Source organism: Metarhizium robertsii (assembly GCF_000187425.2).
Source record: "Metarhizium robertsii ARSEF 23 chromosome Unknown MAA_Scf_1, whole genome shotgun sequence".
In the NCBI taxonomy this organism is placed as follows: Eukaryota; Fungi; Ascomycota; class Sordariomycetes; order Hypocreales; family Clavicipitaceae; genus Metarhizium; species Metarhizium robertsii.
The window spans coordinates 1,376,647-1,396,881 of record NW_011942149.1 but is presented as its reverse complement, the minus strand read 5'-3'; the positions used below and the strand labels follow the sequence as shown (position 1 = coordinate 1,396,881).

The 20,235-nt window shown below is 53.1% G+C and overlaps 5 protein-coding genes across 5 annotated transcripts; 2 read left to right on the top strand and 3 right to left on the bottom strand.

Annotated features, from left to right (window-relative positions):
- Nucleotides 1–82: 82 nt before the first annotated feature.
- Nucleotides 83–1,801, bottom strand: MAA_04973 (Major facilitator superfamily domain, general substrate transporter; the record flags this gene model as incomplete). Its single annotated transcript, XM_007822484.1, has 2 exons — nucleotides 83–1,058; nucleotides 1,122–1,801. 2 exons carry the CDS (start codon nucleotides 1,799–1,801, stop codon nucleotides 83–85), a joined length of 1,656 nt encoding a protein of 551 aa, XP_007820675.1.
- Nucleotides 1,802–4,165: 2,364 nt separating this feature from the next.
- On the bottom strand, nucleotides 4,166–6,402 carry MAA_04974 (duf1680 domain containing protein; the record flags this gene model as incomplete). The annotated part of the gene is made up of 3 exons (XM_007822485.1): nucleotides 4,166–5,460; nucleotides 5,525–6,259; nucleotides 6,324–6,402. 3 exons carry the CDS (start codon nucleotides 6,400–6,402, stop codon nucleotides 4,166–4,168), a joined length of 2,109 nt encoding a protein of 702 aa, XP_007820676.1.
- A 2,490-nt stretch (nucleotides 6,403–8,892) lies between these two features.
- On the bottom strand, nucleotides 8,893–10,455 carry MAA_04975 (Monooxygenase; the record flags this gene model as incomplete). Its single annotated transcript, XM_007822486.1, has 2 exons — nucleotides 8,893–10,248; nucleotides 10,303–10,455. The coding sequence occupies 2 exons, from the start codon at nucleotides 10,453–10,455 to the stop codon at nucleotides 8,893–8,895; spliced, it is 1,509 nt and encodes a 502-aa protein (XP_007820677.1).
- Nucleotides 10,456–12,576: 2,121 nt separating this feature from the next.
- MAA_04976 (uncharacterized protein) lies at nucleotides 12,577–13,690 on the top strand (the record flags this gene model as incomplete). The annotated part of the gene is made up of 2 exons (XM_007822487.1): nucleotides 12,577–12,761; nucleotides 12,829–13,690. The coding sequence occupies 2 exons, from the start codon at nucleotides 12,577–12,579 to the stop codon at nucleotides 13,688–13,690; spliced, it is 1,047 nt and encodes a 348-aa protein (XP_007820678.1).
- Nucleotides 13,691–18,388: 4,698 nt separating this feature from the next.
- Nucleotides 18,389–19,759, top strand: MAA_04977 (bar; the record flags this gene model as incomplete). Its single annotated transcript, XM_007822488.1, has 3 exons — nucleotides 18,389–18,515; nucleotides 18,575–18,861; nucleotides 18,944–19,759. 3 exons carry the CDS (start codon nucleotides 18,389–18,391, stop codon nucleotides 19,757–19,759), a joined length of 1,230 nt encoding a protein of 409 aa, XP_007820679.1.
- Nucleotides 19,760–20,235: the final 476 nt, after the last annotated feature.

Here is a 20,235-nt window from a genome sequence, read left to right as displayed (position 1 = left end):
CCATTGTAATTTGAGACTTGTGCAAAAAAAAAAGTTCCAAGTGTTCTCTTTTGTAAATGGCAAAGCAGCACTTGGCCGTACGCTAATAAATGTAGATAAACTCATCGTTCTCACGGTCTGTGAGGTCCATAAACGCCTTCTCTCCCGTGCGTGCCTCGCCGGCAAACTCTACAGTTCCAGCTGCAGTCTCGACGGCGTCCTCGCTCTCCTCCTCGCCCATGGCGTGATATGTAGATTGCATCGAATGATCAACCATCTTGGCCTTCTTGCCATTTCGAACACGCTTCTTCTCTTGGAGCTTGTTGAGCAGGATCAAGTTGGCCCACTGGATGAGGACAACGGCCACGAGCGCCACAAAGATGGCCAGACAGGCTCGGAGGCCGGGCTTGTAAGCGGGCGCGTCCTTGTCGTTGAAGAGGAGCGGGCCGATGATGTTGCCCGCCGAGCTGGCGGCGTTGTACACGCTCATGATGGCCGACTTCTTGGTGGTGCCGGCCGTGTTGCCGACAATCCACGTCACGATGAGCGGGTTCCCGCCAAAGAGGAATGCAAGGAGATAGTAGCCGACCAGCAGGGCGGGCTTGGCCGATTGGCCGCGGGGAACAGAGTAGAGCACGGCCAGGCCAGCTACGACGGGAAGCATGAAGACCATCAGGACGGCCCCCTTGAGACGTGCCTTTTGGGCCAAGAAACTGGCCAGCAGGATGACGATGATTTGCACGGCACCAAAGGGCATGTTGAGCAGACTGGTCATGTATTTGTCGGAAACCAGGCCGTTGAGAATAAGGGGACCAAAGGTGTTGGTGACGCTGGCGCCAACGTTTAGCAGCAGCGCCATGCCGATCCAGAGGTAGGTCTTGGGCTCGAGGGCGGCCTCGAGAAGGTGTTGCCACTTGAACTCGCGGGAACCGGTGCCGGTCTGGTTTGCTCGAAGCCGTTCAATGGCCTGGGCCTTTTCGTGCTCGGTGAGAAATCGGGCGGATGAGACATCGTTGTCGAGCTTCCAGTATACAAAGGGGGCCGAGACGATGGTGACGAGACCAACGAAGAGGAAGATGCTGTTTGGATTCTACAGTTAGTCCGACATCTGCCATGGAACAAAAGGCGTAAAAGACACGTACATTTGCCACTCCTTGAGCAAATCCGACTTGATGTGGCCCAGGCCGTAGGACAAGGCGGCAGCAATGATGGTTGCTGCTCCGTTGGTGCCGTACCATGCGGCAACGCGAATCGGCTGCTCGGCGCGCCTGTACCACTGGCTCGTGATGATGCTAAACAGCGGCAGGCAACCGGCCTCGAAGAGTCCCAGGAAAAAGCGAGCGGCCATGAGGCTCCCAAAGTTGTGGCAGGCGGCCATGGAGGCCTGTGCAATGCCCCATCCCAGACAGAGGGTCGGCATCAGGATGCGATGAGGCACCTTGACGATCAGGAAGGACGAAAAGGGCTGCCATGCCAGCTGGGCAATCGGGGCGATGGACCCAACCAGCGAGTACTCGTTGCCGGTCAGATGGGTGTCTTCCTTGAGTCCGTAGGTCGCGCCGTACCCAAGCACGGACTTGTCGAGGATTTGCAAAAAGTAGACCCAGACGAGGATGGCCAAGATGACCTTGTCCGTCTTGCGGCGGATGCGGCGACTGTCCTCGTCGGTCAGTTCGACCTGCCCGTTGCCAATGAGCGCCAAAGCCCGGTCCGCATGTCTCAGCTGATCCTGCGGCACAGCGCTCTTGACGTGGTCTTGGTCGATGCTGTGCTGGTGCTCCTCGTGAGCAGAGTTCAACTTGGGATCTGGTTGTGGTGGCATGGTGTTGACTGGAACTTGAACGTCAGGTCCGCCGCCCCGTTGGGATATTGTTGCAATCGGCAGGAAAGCAATGGAGAGGCCGAGTCTGGACAAGACGGGAGCCGAGCGGCTCTTATATCCTGACGGCGCCAACGCTACTCCGTATATCCGGCGTGAAGACGCGAGGAAGGGTCAAGTTGGCTTGAGCTGGTCAATTTCGCGGGACTCTGGACATTCGATGCCCCCCACATGGCGTGGAGCCCCGGGGTCATTGGGAGCCTGGGGGAGTACTCAAGTACATACATGTACATACTGGCGCTGGACCGGACGCTACGGCACCAGCGAAGACTTGGGAAAGCCGGCACGCTATTGCAGCCACCGGAAGCTGCACGGTCTGGTGCTCACGGAGGAGGAATCTGGGCAATGGATGGCTCGGCCACGTCGAACGGGTCGCTGTTCAAAAGCCGACGCCCACGTGAGGCCACCAGATTGACCTTTTTCTCAATTGCCCCCAGTGCCAACATTTGAAACCCCCCACGCTCTCCGCGCCCCAGATGCGCCCCCGGATTTGCCTTCAATGTCGAGTGAATTAGAATTGGCGATGTGCAAAGTTTGCCGCCCCCCCAGAAGTGGCGTTTCCCAGATCTCACGAGGCACCCCGGAATGTCACCCCGAACAATTCATTCATCTAAGCGCTGCGCACATTATCGTCGGGCTGTTCTGGCACCTATTGGTGCCTTTTTTCCATTTCAGCGTTTTTTGATTCATGTTTCGAGGAATTCTACTGCAATGATTGACTTTACTGCCTGCCGCATCTCCTCGTCTCCCAGCTGGCATGTCTCCTGATGTAGTTGCACTCGTTCCGGCTATTGAGCCATTGCTTTCCAGCCAACGACGCCACGCACCCTTCACGCAGACAACCTCAATAGCCGACCGGGCTTGAACACATTGGCCAATCATTCATTAACCCCACGAGTATGGCCAGCGGCTGTTCCGCGTGGCGACGGTCCAGGTCGAAATGGCCGCACTGTTGGCCAACCGCAAACCGCAAACCCTAGTCGACATTGTTTCCAAGACCTGGACGCCAAGCTTGCATATACAGAGTCTGGGGAAGAGTCGGGTATTTTTGTATAGGAGTCAATATCCAAGGCATCTGGTCCAACCAGCCGGTTGGCATCAAACCACCCGCCACCACATGATGCGAACAGCAGCCCAGCATCCGGGGTAGAGGATTCGTTGGACCAACATCCGTCCCCCACCTTGTGGCATGATTATTAGGGGATGATCAATCGGTTACTGATGCGGATGCTCCAAGTGATGTCATTGTTGTCAATAGTAGTCTGTAGTTCTAGAGCGGCTATTGCTACATGGTGTTGTAATGTGTTGCGATGTGATGCGATATATCCTGCGAGGCAATTGCCATTAAACCTTTCCTGGCCCGTGACAACCCAGAGCGGCATTTGACCTCCTGATATACTTGTCAAAACCAACATCCGAGCCAGACACATTTCTCGTTATAGGTTTGTCACGCACGGCAATTGACTTCGTCTCTCGAGCTCGATATCTCACCATAGCTGCATCGCATTTGCCGCCCAGCATTCTAATTAACGTAACCGCTTAGCAACGGCTAGTTAGCTTACGCCGTAACCCTGCGCAATTACACAACGCCAGCCACATAATTCAAAAGCCATCGCCTCATAAAAACAATAGCCGGCGTCCAGATACCCTCACAAAGCGCCAAATGCCGCTCCCCCAAGCCCTCGATGCACAAGACATCCCAAAGAATGTCTGGTGGAGCCTGTTTCTTTGAACTCAACCCCAACCCGAGACTCTCAAACCCGACCTCGACCTATTCGTAGGCTCGCTCGGCTTTCTCGTCCTCCGGCGCACACATGGGCTGTATCCCGCCAGTCCCTTGCAGCGTCCCCCTGCGAGACTGTGAGAAACGTCAAGTGCCGCCATCCTAGACGCCGTCACGCAGCACGCATACCCTTCCCGTGTCCGCGATTGGAACTCGCCGAGCCAACATTGAAGGGTTCTATTTGAACGCACATGTATTTACGAGCCGGGGTCAAAACCTCAAGACCGGCGGCGCGACGCCCTCAAGAAGCCGCCTTGTGGATGGCCGCATGTCGTGCTCAATACAGAGCATGTCGATGTAGGGGCAGTCCGAGAGGATCCGGGTCACACATGGCGAGGCCATGGACAAAGAGGAGCACATGGAATTTTGAGAAAGTAAAAATATAATTGCAAGAGTAACGATGCTCATTGTTTTACAAAGAAGAAAATTTTTTGTGCATTCTAGTCATGTATGTTCTCATAGTCCAAACTCATAACGCATACCCCGTAGCGACTGTCTTTGACCAAGGAATAAATGAAATGCAGCTACAGCTTAATAGTGGGCAAGTCTGACATGTGTACCTTGGCAGCGCCGTACGGAATCAGTCTATACGTCTTCTTGTCTCCAATGCATTTTCTATCGGCTAGGGGCGGTGGCAAGTCCGGAATGGTATCCATGTACAAGTCCCATTTGATCTCGCACCCGTCCACAGTCACGTAATTGGGAGGCTGGCCGTACTCGAAGATGGGGTCAACCAGGCGCTTGTCGCCAGCGTCGCTGTACTTCAAGGTGCCAGGGTCAATGGCCACGTTCCAGGGCTGGGTGTTTTTGATGTAGTAGTCGCGGAGTTCTCTGTAGGGCAGGTAGTCTAGCCCTTCGCCCTTGGTGTCGTAAAAGGCGTGCGGGAAGGACGACGTGTTTGAATATCCAACGTCGAGAGCGTACAGCATGTTGCCGAAAAAGACGGCGACGCTGTCGCCGGGACGCTCCTCGGTGCGGACGGCGGCGCTAATGGTGAATCTGACCTTGGAGCCCCCTGCCTGGATGGGAACCTTTTGCATGCCCTTTCCGGTGCCGGCGTTGGTGGTGGAAATCCTGGATGGTGACACGGCCGTGATGGTGTAGCCGGTCGCCCAGTCCGGAACACGGAGGTAGAGGTCGAATTCTGCTTCTGCGTCGATTCTATATACCAGGGTGTCTCCGAATGGATATGTAGTGTCGCAGGTGATGGTGACCGTGGCTTTGTTGACAGTTGTCATTACTTTGGTCGGGCTGAGAAGAGCGTGACCGAGGCCATTCTCGCCGACTCTCACCCAGCTGTGTGAGACGAATTTGGGATATCCCTGTCCGTGGTTGACAGTGCAGCAGGGGTAGAGGGGCTCCAGTCCAAACGTCGTCGCGAGGCCGCTGTTGGCGGTTGTGAATACGTTGGGCACATGTCCATCTACTTTGGTTATGTTGATAGCCCACGGCTGATTTGGCTGCGCCATGTACTGGTGCGCCCATTTGCCGCGCGACCTCCTTCTCTCCTCTTCAGTGCCATCAAACTGGTCGCCCGTCATCATGGCGGGAAAGGCATTGAAGATGGTGCGCTCGGCTCTGTCCGCAAAGACGTTGTCGCCGAGGATCTGGTAGAGATATGCCAAGGAGTAGCTGGTTTCAACAGCCGTACACAACTCGCTGCCAGCATAAGGAGCCGAGGTGTGTTCGTGCTCGTCAGCAAGAATGGTCCCAGAAGCCGAACCGTAGTTGGTGAAGGTCCAATCTACGGCTTTATGTGTCATGTCAATCATGGCCTGGCTGCCATTAATGCGATAAAGGACAGATGATGCCTTGAGACCTACAAAGGGCTGAGTCAGTATTATTAAAGTACCACCGGCCATAGCTTCAACTGATGTGCTCACCTTGTCCCACGTTTACGCCATGAATAAACGGGTGAGTGCGAGAATCCGCCGGATTGGCAGGCTGGACGTTGGCGTACCAGGCGTCCCAATTGCGTGGGTTCTGAGAATAAAACATGTCCATGTTCTCCCACAGCACCGAGTCTTCGTCGGGGGACCCTGGATGGTTCTCGAGGAGCCATTGGATAGTGATGATGAGATCGTGGATACGAACCTGACCCCATGTGCAGTCCACATCTCTGTGGCATCTGGCAAATCCCTCGCTCTGGTTCTTCAGCATCTTGTTTGCCAAGGTCATGAAGCGACGCAGGCTGTCAACAACGGGCTTCTCCCATTGCGCCTTGTCTGCCTCGGCCAGCTGGATCAGACCCAGGAACATGGGAGTTCGCGCCCAGAAGTTCCTCAACTCTCCGACCTCGGGGCCAATCCAGCCGTCACCAGCCTGGTGTCCGAGAACCTGTGTGGCGACCTGTTCCGCCTGCTCCCTGAGTCTGTGATTGTCAAGAGTGTAAGCCAGGGGCACGATGGAGTTGAACCAATACGGCAGCGCCTCATTGAGGTTGCTGTATTCGACACCATTGGTGCCCGGCTCGTTCAGCCAGCTGGACAAATTCACATAGACGTAGAAGTCGTGCTCATGTCCAAAGAGGCCATCCGCCATGGCGCGGCTCTCTCCCCACAACCAGCCGTTTGCCTTGATGTCTCCCAGCGGCAGGGGAGCATACTGCCATGGCTGGACTGTAAAACAAATCAGGCAGGTCAGTCAAAGATGTCGATCCCTCGAGGGAGGAGTACCACTTACGAGTTCTCGCGGATGATACGGCGCCAACGAGGGCGCTGAGAGGAAGCTGGGCGACTACAAAACGTCTCGTCAACCGCATTGTTGCTGAAAACTGCTGCTCGGGAACAGGGAGAAACGACTGCAACACAACAAAAGTGACTTGCTTGACATGTTTCAACTCTCCAAGAAAGGATCATCACGGCAGCGGTGATCAACGACTTATATGAGGTGGCACTTACCATCCATGATTGCTTCTCCCCCGCGTGAGACCTGCACTCTTTCCCTGGTGCAAATCACAATCCAGATTCTGAGCCGAGAACATACCGGTATGCGACCAAACCAAGACCTGGTAACACAAAAGGACCGGGCGGTGGAAAATTACAGTCTCATGCGGGCGGCTACGTGCGATGGAATGGAATGGAATGCAACGAGCGCGCGAATGCACGTCGGCAAAGACCACCAGCGGTGTAACGGACCGAAAGGTAAACCTAAAGCGCCCAGGTAAGTCAAGATGCAAAAGGCAAGTCAAGGGTTGAGGCGTCGCGTGCGCGTGATGCACTTTGGTTCCCTCGGTGCAACCTCACGGACCACGGATCGAGCTGAGGAGGAGACAAACGCGGTGTTTTAACTCGCCGCCTCGCCGTGTATGTACATGATTTTCGCTAGCCATGTGTTCCAATGCAAGAATAGCGTTTTGCGGCAAGTGCTCGAGTGTCTTTGTGATCTGTTCATGCGGGGGAGAGCCTGGTCCCCTGACCCAAGACAGACTGGGAGTGACCAAAAGTGTCTGGTGCCAGTTGACCCGGCTCATCTCCACGATGCAGGGCAGGCTGGCCGACGGAGCCAATCACATCGAGACGGCCACGCGCGTAAATTGGACAATTGGAAAGCGGGTTTCAAGTCTGTGAGACGCGCCCTGGCCAATGCTGGCACGGGGTACGGAGTAGAGCGCCCGAGAAGGGAAAAAGGGAAGAAAGTAAAAAGGACATTGAAACGCGGCGCGCAGGGGAAGGAGCGGCCCTGCCGACGTTGACTTTTGTGTATGTACATGTACTACTACTAGTACTCCGCACCGAGTCTGTAATATGATATATCTCTGTACGAAGTATGCGCCGTACAAAAAGACTCGCCTAGCCAACACTGATCGTCGCTGGCCGGGCCATGGCGCGCATCTATCCGGCGACAAACTCTGAAAGCAGACGGGCAGAACAGACAAATTCCCTCGCCCACGCCGTCATGACCTCTTTACACGTGGCATCGCCATTTCCCAACGACGATCGCTCCCCAACATCGAGACAACGGACATGCTGCCCGTCCTGGGCATACGATGCGCGGCCTGGGAGGACGTCCCCGTGCGAGGTCCACGCAGGTCCAACATGTAATGGCACGCAACAATACATATGCACGGCAACATTGCAAGCGGCATGGAGCAGCACGTCACGGAGTCATGGAGATGCGGAGGCGCGAAGCACAAGGACGGGAATCACGAAGTAAGGACGGCGCAACAATGCATGATCCAGGTGAGACAGGGGCAAGTTGGGGGTAAAAAAACCCTCGCGTCGCACCGCCCCCCCCTCAGACAACGGCAATTCCTTGTTCGCCGTGTCACATCTAAATTTGACGTCCGATCGAATCTTGGCGCCGCATGCTCTGTCCCTGTAGACTGTTGATGGATGGTGTGGTGTCGGTGCCATGTGCAGCTCGTTGTGATGCCATTGTTCCGGTGATATCGCCTTCGGCCAGCGGCCCGAATCGTCCGACCTCTTTTCCTCCCCTCTTTTCGCGGGGGGGCAATTCTGGGCTGAGCGTAACCCGTACGCCCAGAGTTCTGGATGCATTCGAGAACCAATGACGGCAGCCTGACGCGGGGAAGTTTGGACATATTGAAGCACCTGACTTGTCATGAGTGGCCAACGTTCAAGTGATTCAAACAAGAAGCTCGAATGCTACACATGTTTGTTGAGGGGTCTCGATGGCATCACCTGCTCATCACCGACGGCCAAATCTCTGTACAAGTCAATGCCGGAGCAAGTTGTTGGATTGCCGCCATTCCCGCTGCAGCACATGATGACTTCAAAGTCGTACACACTTTCCACCCCTTCCTCGTGATGGCGTCTACATCGCTCGAGGGTTGATGCTGGATTGCAGTGCCCAATATTCCAGGTCAAGGCCTGTTTTGACCCTGGGGGAGGGACAGTGCATACATACTACGAGTTGGATCCGGATAGAGCGGCGATTGCTAGACTTGGATGATGTAGTTGCTCACAGACATACCAGAAACAGCAGCCAAGGGATAGATGGCAAAAGTGCCTTTTGAGAATTTTGCTATGTGCAAGACTCAAAAAAAGCCATGATTAGCTTCTGCGTGCAGTCAGGAATCTGTGACGAGCAAAGATTCGCCTCGCCGCTGAATACGACCAAAGCTGTTGAGAAACAAATAATCATCTATAGTCTAAATCCACACTGATCGTTTGTCGACGTTAATAATAGCCTTCTGTCCGCCCGAGGAGCAGATGGATAACAAAAACGATTAGGCTACCAACTCTTACGTAAAGGCCCGGGTGGTGATACAGGCTGGCACTAACAGGATCTACTGCTTCTCAGACCACGGAATACTGACGCCAAAATCCTCAGCGACCTTCATGGCCGAGACGACACATCCTTCCAAAAGAACCAAGCCATCCCAGCACCAGGAGCCTACAATCCACACGTTATCCTTTCCGTTCACCCACACATCCTCACTGCCATGTGCCGACGTGTCCTTGCCCATCACCCTTTGTACCATGCTCCTACTCCGTGTGGTCCGTAGTGTTCGGGTGAATTTTGACGTGTGCAAGCTTCCCTTAGATTCTGCGATACAGGCAGAAGGACTTGTCCTGATGACCACTCCGCTGGGCAGGAAATGGAACGACTCGGACTGGGCAGTGCCGCCATGGAAGGCGGTCCTGAATTCCATAATCTGGGCATCGCCCCCACGATACGAGCATTCTCCGGACGGCGTTTGTCCCTCGCCGCGGGCAAGGGACACGCCCCCGGAAGGCGGGGCGAGGATCGAGCTTGTAACGGGAGCCGTTGGGATCACGCCCAGCGTGGACCTGGACGGGCTGAAAATGGTGGCAGCAACGTTTGGAGATACTGCGAGCACCACGCGATCAAAGATCTCTTCCGAGGAAGAGGATCTTCCGTCCTTTGCTTGTTCCCAGCGCACGAGCATGCCTTGGTCGACTCGAGTCACCTGGGTAACCCGTGCTCCTAGGCGAACGTCTTCGACTCCCTTGGATAGTGTCGATTGGACGCGGTTGACACCCCCCTGAGGAACAAATGTTTTTCGAAAGAAAGACCCCTTTACAAAATCAACGACGTCACTTGCCGGAAAATCCATCATTTCAGCGTGGGAGCAACTACATATGATGCTCAGCACGGGGAGGAGATAATACACTGCGTACTGTCGTGGCAGTCGTATCCTTTGTAGATAGTGGTGAAAAGTTTCCGAGTCGCTGGATGGCTTCGTATCAGCATCGACGTCCGAGTAAGGCTCTGATTGGCTCATCCATGGCTGGAGAAGAAAGCAGGCCACGAAGAACCACATGTGGCATATCGCCAGATAAAACGTTTGAAGGATCTGCCGCAGGGAGCTGTGCCAGAAATTTGGTGATAACAGCAGAAGTTCGTGCAGCCTCCTGTTATAGACGAAGTAGGAGTCCGGTATCGTCTCTGCATCTCTTGGTTCGGGTGGCGGCTCATATTGTGATGTCGCAGAGGCCTTTGTGTAGACCCAGATGAGGCGGATCCGTTGAAAGCCAATACCTAGGTGCTCGTACATGCGACAAAGGTTGTTGTAGTAGCCTTTGCAAAAGCTACGCGGTGGAACGTCCACGCGCTCATTTTTGCCCGTCTTTGCATTGCTGAGCGTGATTGATGCGGCGTCGAGCGATAGCGTGTCTGCCTACGGATTGTTAGTATTTCACCTGTCGCCATCGTCATGGTCTGCACTCTGTACCTGTTCAAAAAGCGTCACGCCGTACCGCTTTCGCCCATCATGGTGGACAAGATAGGCAGTCGTTAGCCCGGCTAATCCAGTCCCAATGATGGCGACACGACTTTTACGACTGGAGCCATCTGTCGCCTCGCCCTGCCGCTGTCGCTGGTTCATATTTCTATCATGCGCAAACTTGGCCCCCGTCGGTGTGTAATCGATGTCTCGCAATCGGGGAGTCGTACGAAGATGTCTTGGAGCGGCCAGGTTCTGCACTACAGGATAGGAGAAGGGATGAAGGATGGTGTAACCACCAGCTCCCGACTCCGTACGTACTACTCGGTAGTCCACAAGACGTCAATACCTGGAGGGGTCGTGCACGTGGCGTCTGATCGACAACGATGTTGGAGCGGTTGTCATGGTCTGGAAGATGCCACTAGGTAACGTAGTCTGGTGCTACAGTTGGGACGGATCTTAGGGTGTACGGCGACGCCGTTGTGTTCCAATATTAATTGCATCGTTACGATGTTCACTCCAGATGACGCAGCGACCTCGGGTCAACGTTGACGAGAGATGCCCGACTATGATTTCGCCCAGAAAAAAAGTTGCAAAGCACGGTTTGCTATTGGACGAGGGCTGGGGCCTGGAAACCCTCTGCGGCGCAACAGACATGCCGACCCGGGAGACAATGGCGCCAATGTGTTGGGCCTTTGTCTCCGCACCTCGGCATCAATTCAATCCGGCCCTCCACCAGCAAGCTGCGATTGGCCAGGCTGCGACAGGCCTCTTTTGGCAATAGTTTTTTTTCTCGCCTCTAGTCTTCTTTAATCCAACAACTGCTACGGCCAATGACCCATCGCGATGATTTTCCCCCATAGGCTCAATCAACAAGAGTAGAAAATGTAGAAGCTACGAGATATTGTAAGACAATAGACGCCAGATTTGAATGCAAGGAACCCGGATGTGAGACCAGTCACGAACGCGGGGACACGAACCTGGCAAAAAGCCCAAACCGCCTCCATGTTAGAACCTAGAAGTGACTATCAAGCTGGGCGGCTTGGAGCTTCTTATGTACATTGTCACCAATATCCAAGCTCGTCGGGCCGAGCTCGCTTGCAATTCAACTTGGCAGGCGCCGACCAGCTGCCCGCCGTAATGATAGTAGCGACAATAGCCTTTGCATATATTCAAATACTTGGACTTATCCTTTCTTTCCAAGCAACCGTGCGTCTGGAAAATGCGGCAGTTATATATTCTCGAATCTTGTAGTCTTTGGTCGTCGCCCGAATCAAGAATCTTATCCTCCTCCCCCGGTGACACGCTAGCTGTTTCGGCATTAGTTGGCGGACAAACGCCACTTATGTATAGCTTCTCCAACGTTGCCTCTAACTAACAAAGCTAGACTTTGCTCCGAGAACTTTGCTTGAGCATCGGGAGCTTAAACCGCGTGCCTTCCTTGCAAACCAGGCCACGGTCTGCTTTCAGATATGCACATGCTCTCGGGACGTTCCGTGCCGTTGATAATGCTTAGCGCCATCTCATAATTGGACAAATTGTCGGGGAGTCTGCTTACTGTGGAGAATAACATGCAGAGCCCTGGCTGCCAATCAGCCTCTGTGAGTTGTCCCTTTATCGTAAATGTGAAGCCACGACTCCCCAATACATTAATTTCTCCCGTTTTCCCATGTACATGTCAATATACAGAGTCAACTCAGACCCGTGGACCAAGGCAAGGGACATCTGGAAGCCTTCCGCAAGAGTTGCAAAGGAAAGGACTCAGTGTCGCCCACAAAGGCTGGGAGGGTAGGCGGAGTACCAACCCTAACCCTAAGCCGTCCGCTCCACCCCCGCCATCAAGTCACGTGCACACAAGAAAACCTCAGCGAACTACGCTTCGCGTCAGACCCTCGTTCATCTTGAATGTGACACCACTTTTGTTTCCTCTCCCATTCACTACCGTGCCCGTTACAGCACCATCAATCAAGTCAGGCTTGAGACGACTAGCTAGCGGCTCGTTCCCTATACTAGTACTAGGCCAAGAGGGCGCTCGATAAAGGACCCGAGCTTGCTAGCTGCAGGCAAATATGTAGATGGCCTGATTCTAGTAATTTCAGATCATGGCTTGTACTTTCTTCCTGCCTTGCTCATTTAAGCGGCTCTCTAGATATACCTAGGCGCAGGATCTTCAACGTTTAGACTTCGGGTTTATGCTGTGCCCAAGACTTTGCTGCGACATCTCACAAAGCCGACCTCCCTCCTCACTTGAACGACAACCCGGCCCCGGGCTACGTACCAGACATGCACAACTCCTTCTCACCGAGAGACTTTATTCTCGGCATTGTTGTCGGCTTCCTCATCGCGGTTGCTCTCATATCCATCGGCACATTCGCGTTCCTCCGCACAAGCGACATCTACTCACTCGGGCACTGGAAACTGAACCTCAGGACCCCCCTTCGGTCAATGTGGATGAACCTAGGATTCTGGTCAGATCACCTTCGCATAATACCTGCCCTCATTCTGTATACGGTGCAAAATCCTCACACTGACTAGGAAAACGGACGACGGAAAGCCAATAGAGCATTTTGACGACGCGACGCACACCCTGTTGGAGCAGATTCTAGAAGCGGCGGGGCTCTGTGCAAAAGATGACTCTCCGACAAAGAGTGATTCCGTTGCGGTGCTCGACCTGGGCTTCGGGTGCGGCGACCAGACCATTGCACTGGCTAAACTGATCCGCGCAGAGAAGAGGTCGCACTTCCGGTACGTCGGACTCACGCTGGACGAGGCACAGCTTCAGACTGCGCGGAGGACAGTCGACAGAGCCCTTGCGTTGGGACATGACGGAGAGGCAGTCGGGTTGTCCCAAGACTCGTTCAGGTTGTTCCGCGCAAATGCGGCCAAGCCCGAAACATGGAATAGGACTATACGCTCGTCCGTGGATGCTTTGGCAGATGAGACCTTCTCTGAGCGCTGGCTCATGGCGCTGGATTGCTTATATCACTTCTCGCCTTCTAGGAAGCCTATCTTTAAACTTTCTGCCAAGGCCTTAAACGCCCAAGTTATGGCTTTTGACTTGATTCTAGACAAGGAGGCATCGAGCTGGAACACGATGTTGGTGAGGCTCGTCGGGCTAATTATGGGATGCCCCCTGTACACGTTTCTTACAGAGGCGCAGTACCGGGAGCAACTTATTGAGTGTGGTTACGACGGACAACATATTGAGATTCGAGATGTTTCGGATCATGTGTTTGCCGGCGTGTCCGGGTATTTGAAAAGACAGGAAGCTGCCCTAGGCCAGTATGGTATATCCCTGGGAGGTTACAAGTTGGCAGGGAGGCTGTTTGAGTGGTTTGATAGGACTAGAGTGGTGAAGGCAGCCATTGTGGTTGGGCGGACAAAGGGGACAAGCTGAATACGTTTGACGTGTCCTTGAACAGAATGTCGTGTGTCTTGGTGAACACCTATGGCCAACCTCCTTTTTTTGACTATTTCAAGTGGAACTAGACAAGGCGGTGAAGCGGCATTGCGCTCTTTTACCGCCTCCATTCTGTTTGTTGAATTGGGTTGAGGATCCATGGCACGTTCCTGGAGTCTCGTGATGTTAGGCACCCGAGGTCATTTCACGTCTCATTCTGGTGTCCCCCCATGTGCTGCCAATCCCACTTCTGCCTCTGGACGCAATTGATGGAAATGGATGTCATGTTCGATGCTTCCAAGAAAAGACGGAGCGTGATGTAGCACACATTATGCAACATATACAGATAACTCGGGAGAAACCATGGCTGACACTCAACAGCTAGGAGGCAACACGCTGACGACCAATGCTTTTCTCAAACACACTATATGCAGCTTGTGCCTGATTTCCTGGTTCCTCCTGGGCTCTTTCGTAAAGGCTACCCGTTGCAGTGGGAGCGGAACGGCCTGTGCCGAGGGATTCTAGGCCCAACTTGCCAAAACTTTAGATCATACTTCGAGTTAGATTAGGAGACGTAAATTTAGACATGGCACATCGCTCAGGTGCTCCTATATTTTTGTAGTATGAGTAAAAGTAACTGTCTATCATTATAGGACCGTCAGTTGACAGATTGCCGCGGGGGCGTAATCAAATTCCTCCCATAGGCTTCTTCGCTGTTCAAGAAGAAACGTGACAATTTCTCATATTACCACACAATATGCATGTTGATGAGCCTCCCATGATTAGCACCTGCTTCATGTAGGCGCTGCAACGGATTGTGGGTGTGCCGGAACATTTCCCTGGAGATAATGTGCCTGTCGATCACTGCTAGCAGCAGCGAGAATCCACGTTGATGGAACAGCTTGGATTAAACTACTTTTTCTCATGCTGTTGTGGTCGAATTCTAATAGCCCAGAAACTGCTTGTGTGGGCCGATGCAGTGACGTACTCTGGTCCTGTTTACTTTTCGAAAGGCAACCTAAACCTTTCATGGTAAATATTCCTAACAGTAATGGTCTAGCTGAAGCCTCAGTCACAAATTTGAAGGTCCCAAGTGCGGAAAAATCAGGATTCGTCGAGCTTACGATAATGCTGACGGGTCTATATTCTCAAATATCAGCTATGTGGACTCTATTGGTATGATCCTCAGCACGCAAGCTACTACCAAGGACGGCTCCGGCAAACTGCTGACAAAAGGGCTGGGCAGTGGCGCTGTGTCAGCATATGCAAGGGCCTGGGTAACTCATTCACGGAAGGATAAGCGCAACTGGGAAGCCAAGAGTATTGTTCAACGCTCGGGTGCTCCCGTCCGTGTACTGTCCCCCAGTGACTTTGCCGTGATCAAGCCGTCCAACCTTCAAAACTACTGGCAGGCATATGTCGACCAGGTTTGGAGCTGTCATAGCCACAATCCACTCGCCATGGACACTCAAGGTTCAGCGGGCAAGGTCATATGCCGCTTGAACGGAATTCGAATGTCTTGCAATAGCGATAACATGTCGTATAACGAACTCATAGATAGAGATATTCGGGGCTGCAATAGTGGTCCCGTTGGAAATTGGGGGGAGATAAAAGCGTCCACCTTGGCGTTCTTGCTCAGATCTACGCAGCATTTCATCGTTCAACCCTGCTTATAATGGCAGGGATATTCAACCGAATTTTCCTGCTTCTAGGCGCTACGAAGTTGATTCCACGGAAAACTGTAGCGGAGTCGTCAGTGACCATGAAGTTGTCTTGAAACGATGACGTCAAACGCAATGGCGAGAGCGGCTCCAGGGTGGTTTCGTCTGGACACCCAAGCGTTTTGACGGTTTCCTCTGGCGCTCCGCCCCAATGGCCAAAAATAGGCATCTCATACATGCCTCGTTGTAAATTCACGCCATGGTTCGTTGTGATTGTCGGGTATGGTTGCGTCGCGTCCAGATCAAACGGGAGTGTCCAAAACGGACCTGGTCCCTTTGTACATCAGGCCTCGGACAGCTTGCAAATCAGTTCATAGGTGCAAGGGCAAATGTAATTTCTTCATCTCCCTGGATATTACCCAAACCTCACCCATGATTTGAGTTTCTACAGAGATGTTAGCCAGCCAGCATCGCAGGCATAGGCCAGTGAACGTAGAGTGAGAGGCAAAAGGCGTCTGTTAAAGCGTTTCCTGTTTCCGTGCGTAACACAGCTGTTGCTTTCATTGTGCATAAGCAAATAGGACGTGTTGAACAACGCCTACCTGTCCCTCCTTCATTAGGCAAGGGTTGGCGTGACTGTTGGACGGAGCGAATCGTTCCGGTGCCTGGTCTCAGTCCGGGACAAGGAGGACAGCAAGTGGTGTGGTGGGATGAACCGTAGTACAATCATTCCATCCCGTGAAATCACCCACATCCAGGGGTAATCGTGGCCGACTTCAGAATGAGCTGCGCCTCGTATCATGATATACCTGAGGGGGGTTGGAAAGGAGAGACATCTGGAGCTTCATATGCCTCGCTGGAAAGAGCGCATGGGGTGGTGACAGCCAGCGTGGTCTGAACTCTACGGTGGAAGGAGCGACCGAGTGGAGCAAGGAACAAACTTCCCTTGCTTCGTGGGTTCTCTTTTTCATGTTCAATGCACCAATTCGAAGGCTTCGAACTGCTTGGCAATGGACTTGCGCATACGAGGAGTGCTTTGTTCCATATCCAGTCTGCGCCTCAATCAAGGTGATGCGCCGACATGAGATTGCACTTCATGGTCGTTCCACACTGACCTTGGGGCATGGCAACGCGATCTACGGAGTAACTTGTCCACAACATCAGGTTATGGATTACTCCATACGCAGGTCCGCATCCCCAGAACCATGTCCTAGGCAACCCATCGGCAAATGAGACTTGTTGTGGTGAGTTTGGCAAGACAAAGGCGTTTTCCATTTCTTTTGCTGCATCTGCCGCCATAAATGAGAAACCTCCAAGTCAATCGGAACACGATATCGAAAGGCTCGAAAGCCATTTGTGTGAGTGGCCGGACGCGCGTCAAAGCCTAAGCCCCCTTTGCAGATGACGCCGCTCAGTGCTCTTCCAATAAGTACATATAAGTTACAATACGATAGTGCTGCAGAAGACGCGGCGATCTCATGTGGCGCTGGATCTTCGGGAGTGTTTGGGTCTCATGCCGCGAAACAGTAGTCCGTATCCCTTGCGGAGTACTTTGTCGACGTCGCCGTGGAATTATTTATGGATCAGTGGCTCCGTAAGAGGCTCGTATAACGGTGGACGTCGAATGCACTTGACACCAGACTCGGCGCTGTGGACGCAATTAAAAAAAGAGAGGGGGGGAGACAGGATGGAGGAAAAATGAGGTTGGCACTGGGCGGCTGCTCAACAAGCGCTTTCAGGCAAGTTTGCAAAACACATTCTGGGCCACGGCAACCAGTGGTTACGAGTCATCCAGCTTCATGCCAGACGGTCGCAACACTCAGCCAACATTTCAAGTCAAGGCGCGGCCACACCCAACCCACTGGGCATTACAAGCCATCAATAATAGCATTACAATGTGACTGCATGCAGCCAATGCAACTATGTGCGTACGTATAACGGCAAAACTTTAAGTCCAGACCCCACCATGGCCACCTGCGACGCATTCAGTAGTGATGCATTTCGCAAAGAAAGCTTGCCTGCGATTGACGAAGACAACAGCCTCCAGTCAGTCCATCTGAACAAGTCGGGTGCCGAGCTCCTGTCAATCGGCGCTCCAGGTTGACTGGACCCAACATTGACATGGGACCACTCGCTAATAAAAACAGCCAGGCAGCTCACAACATTGAAGCACCGTTGACCACCGGACCAGGCCAGGCCCCCGGACAGACCAGTTGAGTCGACCCCAGTGCCGTTGGCATGTGGCGGTTACAGGGGGGTGGGTCCCCTGCCACTCAACTGGAGATGTGCCAATGTTGCGCCAGTCCAGCCAATGTCGACATGGACGAATGCGAATCTACCGCCCCTGAGCCTGTGCCTGGCCCTTGATAACTTAAACGTTGAGCTTCCTTGCACAAGACTGCAGAAAGCCGCCATCCAGAATGCGCCTTTGTCCCCACTCCCTTGCAAGTCAGCCATCAAAGGCATTGCATCTGGCCGTTCATGCTTCTTTTGCATGCCCATGTCTATAACTCCCTCTGTATCCATGCTCAGGTGTACCGGACAATAGCATACCATTGTACCGTGCCGTGCCATGAGGACATGTAGCATCTTGCTATCAGTTGATGTTTCCGTCCATTCATATTGCGTCTCGCTCGCCCCTTTGCCGCCTTCCTGCTTCTTTTATCCTGCACATGTGCCTCCTTGCCGCCACCCGCCACCTCCCCCAACCTACTGCCAACCCATCGACCAACAAACTGTCCACCACCAACCACGAACCGCCAACCACCAACTCAAGCCTTTCTTTTTGCAGCCACTAGGCCAGTTGGCGTTTATTATCACGTTGCTGGCATCTGCTGCCCCAGCACTTCAGTCTGGTTTTTGTTTTCATCGTGCCTCTTTTGTGTCGAAAAAGCTTCCTCTCGGCTTCCTTCCCCACTGCCTCGTGTGGTTGTTCGGGGAATTCTTCCTTTTCACAACTCTTCGGCGCTCGTAGACGATAACCGATCTTGTACTTTGATGCCCAGAGCAACGCCGTCACAGCCATCCGAGCATCATGTCATTTGCAAAAAAATTGGACCGAGCCGTCCAATGGGCCGGCGAGAAGATGGGCTCAGAGGCCAAAACTGCACACTCGGATGAGTTCCAGAGGCTAGAAGCTGAAATGGCACTTCGTCAAGAAGGTTTGCTTTCCTGGTACCTCTTGGTCCTAGTTTGGTGTGAATCTAACACAAGTCCATAGGAATGGAAAGCCTACAAAAGGCGACTACCGCATATTCGAAATGGATCTCTCGTCGATGTGATGCATCTGAGGACAAGAGTCGAGCTCCTCCGACCGCTATGCTTGGTCGTGCCATGGTAGCGCATGGCAATGATTTTGAACCGCATTCGGAGTTTGGCAATCACCTTGTGGCTGTTGGCCGTGCCAATGAGCGAATTGCGAACCTACATAGCAACTACACCGAAGACGTCAATGCCAACTGGCTCCATCACTTGGATCGAAACGTTGCCATGATGAAAGAGTTTCAGGTAGGGCCCACCGACTTTCTACTTATTGATGCCATCACATCGTTTTGTACAGGAGATGTTGCTAACAGTCTGGATTTATTAGGTGGCTCGCAAGAAGCTAGAGAGCCGACGCCTTGCTTATGATGCCAGTGTTGCCAAAATGCACAAGGCTAAACGCGATGATTTCCGTATCGAGGAAGAAATGCGTGTCAGCAGAACCAAGTTTGACGATGCTAGCGAGGATGTTATGCGTCGCATGCAGGACGTTCAAGACACAGAGGCGGAGTCGATTGGTGCCCTGAACTCATTTTTGGAAGCTCAACTCAATTATCACGAAAGAGCCGCCGAGGAACTTCGACGTATCCGCCAGTCACTAGTAGACGGCGGCCGAGCAGACTCCCCCCAACTTGACGAAATTCGCATCTCCCGAACCCGGTCTTCTACCGCAACATCTTGGCACAAAACAAGACAAGTCTCTTCGGAGCAATTGAGTCCAGCCGAGAGACTACCTATTCGTCGCTTGGCAAGCTCCCAGGCTGCCCAGCCGCCCCCGCCTCTGCCGGCACCTTCCCAAGATCCGCGCCAATCGTTGGTCCGTGCTGCTACATTTGGTGAACGAACTCCATTAGCATCTACGGGCACTAGAATGCCAACTTTAGCGCGCACTGCGACTGACAGGAGTTCGCATACTAGTCCTTCCGAGGATATTTTTAGAGATGATGAGTCTACCGGCAGCGGAGATGGAAGCGCTGGATGGGGCAATCGTAGTACGAGTTCTGCTACCAGCTACGACAGCTCGTCTCGAATGACAAGTGGCCATGAAGTCAAGAAGGCACCTCCTCCACCACCACCTGTGAATAGAGCAAAGAAGCCTCCTCCACCGCCCGTACCGGCTCGCCGGGCTCATTTGGGATATTAAAGAACCTGCGCCGGGCGCTGGTTTCTTCTGGACCATACTGCAGCAGCTTGATGCTCAAATGAGTATGGATTCAACGAAAAGTGGGAAGTATTAGAGGTTCAATGTAGTATACCGTTCTATTAGGGATGCCCAGGATGGGCCCATGAGAAATGACCAAGTTCATAGTTTATTGTAACCATCTGTTTTTGTGGCCAGTTTGGTACCTTTTTGAAATTGTGATAATGAGCAATGTCAAGTGAATGTTCGCCTGGAATCTACGCCACCGCACCTAGCTGTAGGTAGTAGGTCGCGTTACAGGTAGAATTGAAGACGGGTCAAACTTTGCCTGACGTGGTTGGCAAAGCGCGAAACCAACGCCGAGTCACGTGGGGCTAGCTTTCGAAGCTCCCTAGCTCCATTGCGGAGTATACTTTGCAACCTTGCGCCAATCGTGCGAATAGTTTCAACTCTGAGCACTTCCGCACTGGCTTGTAATA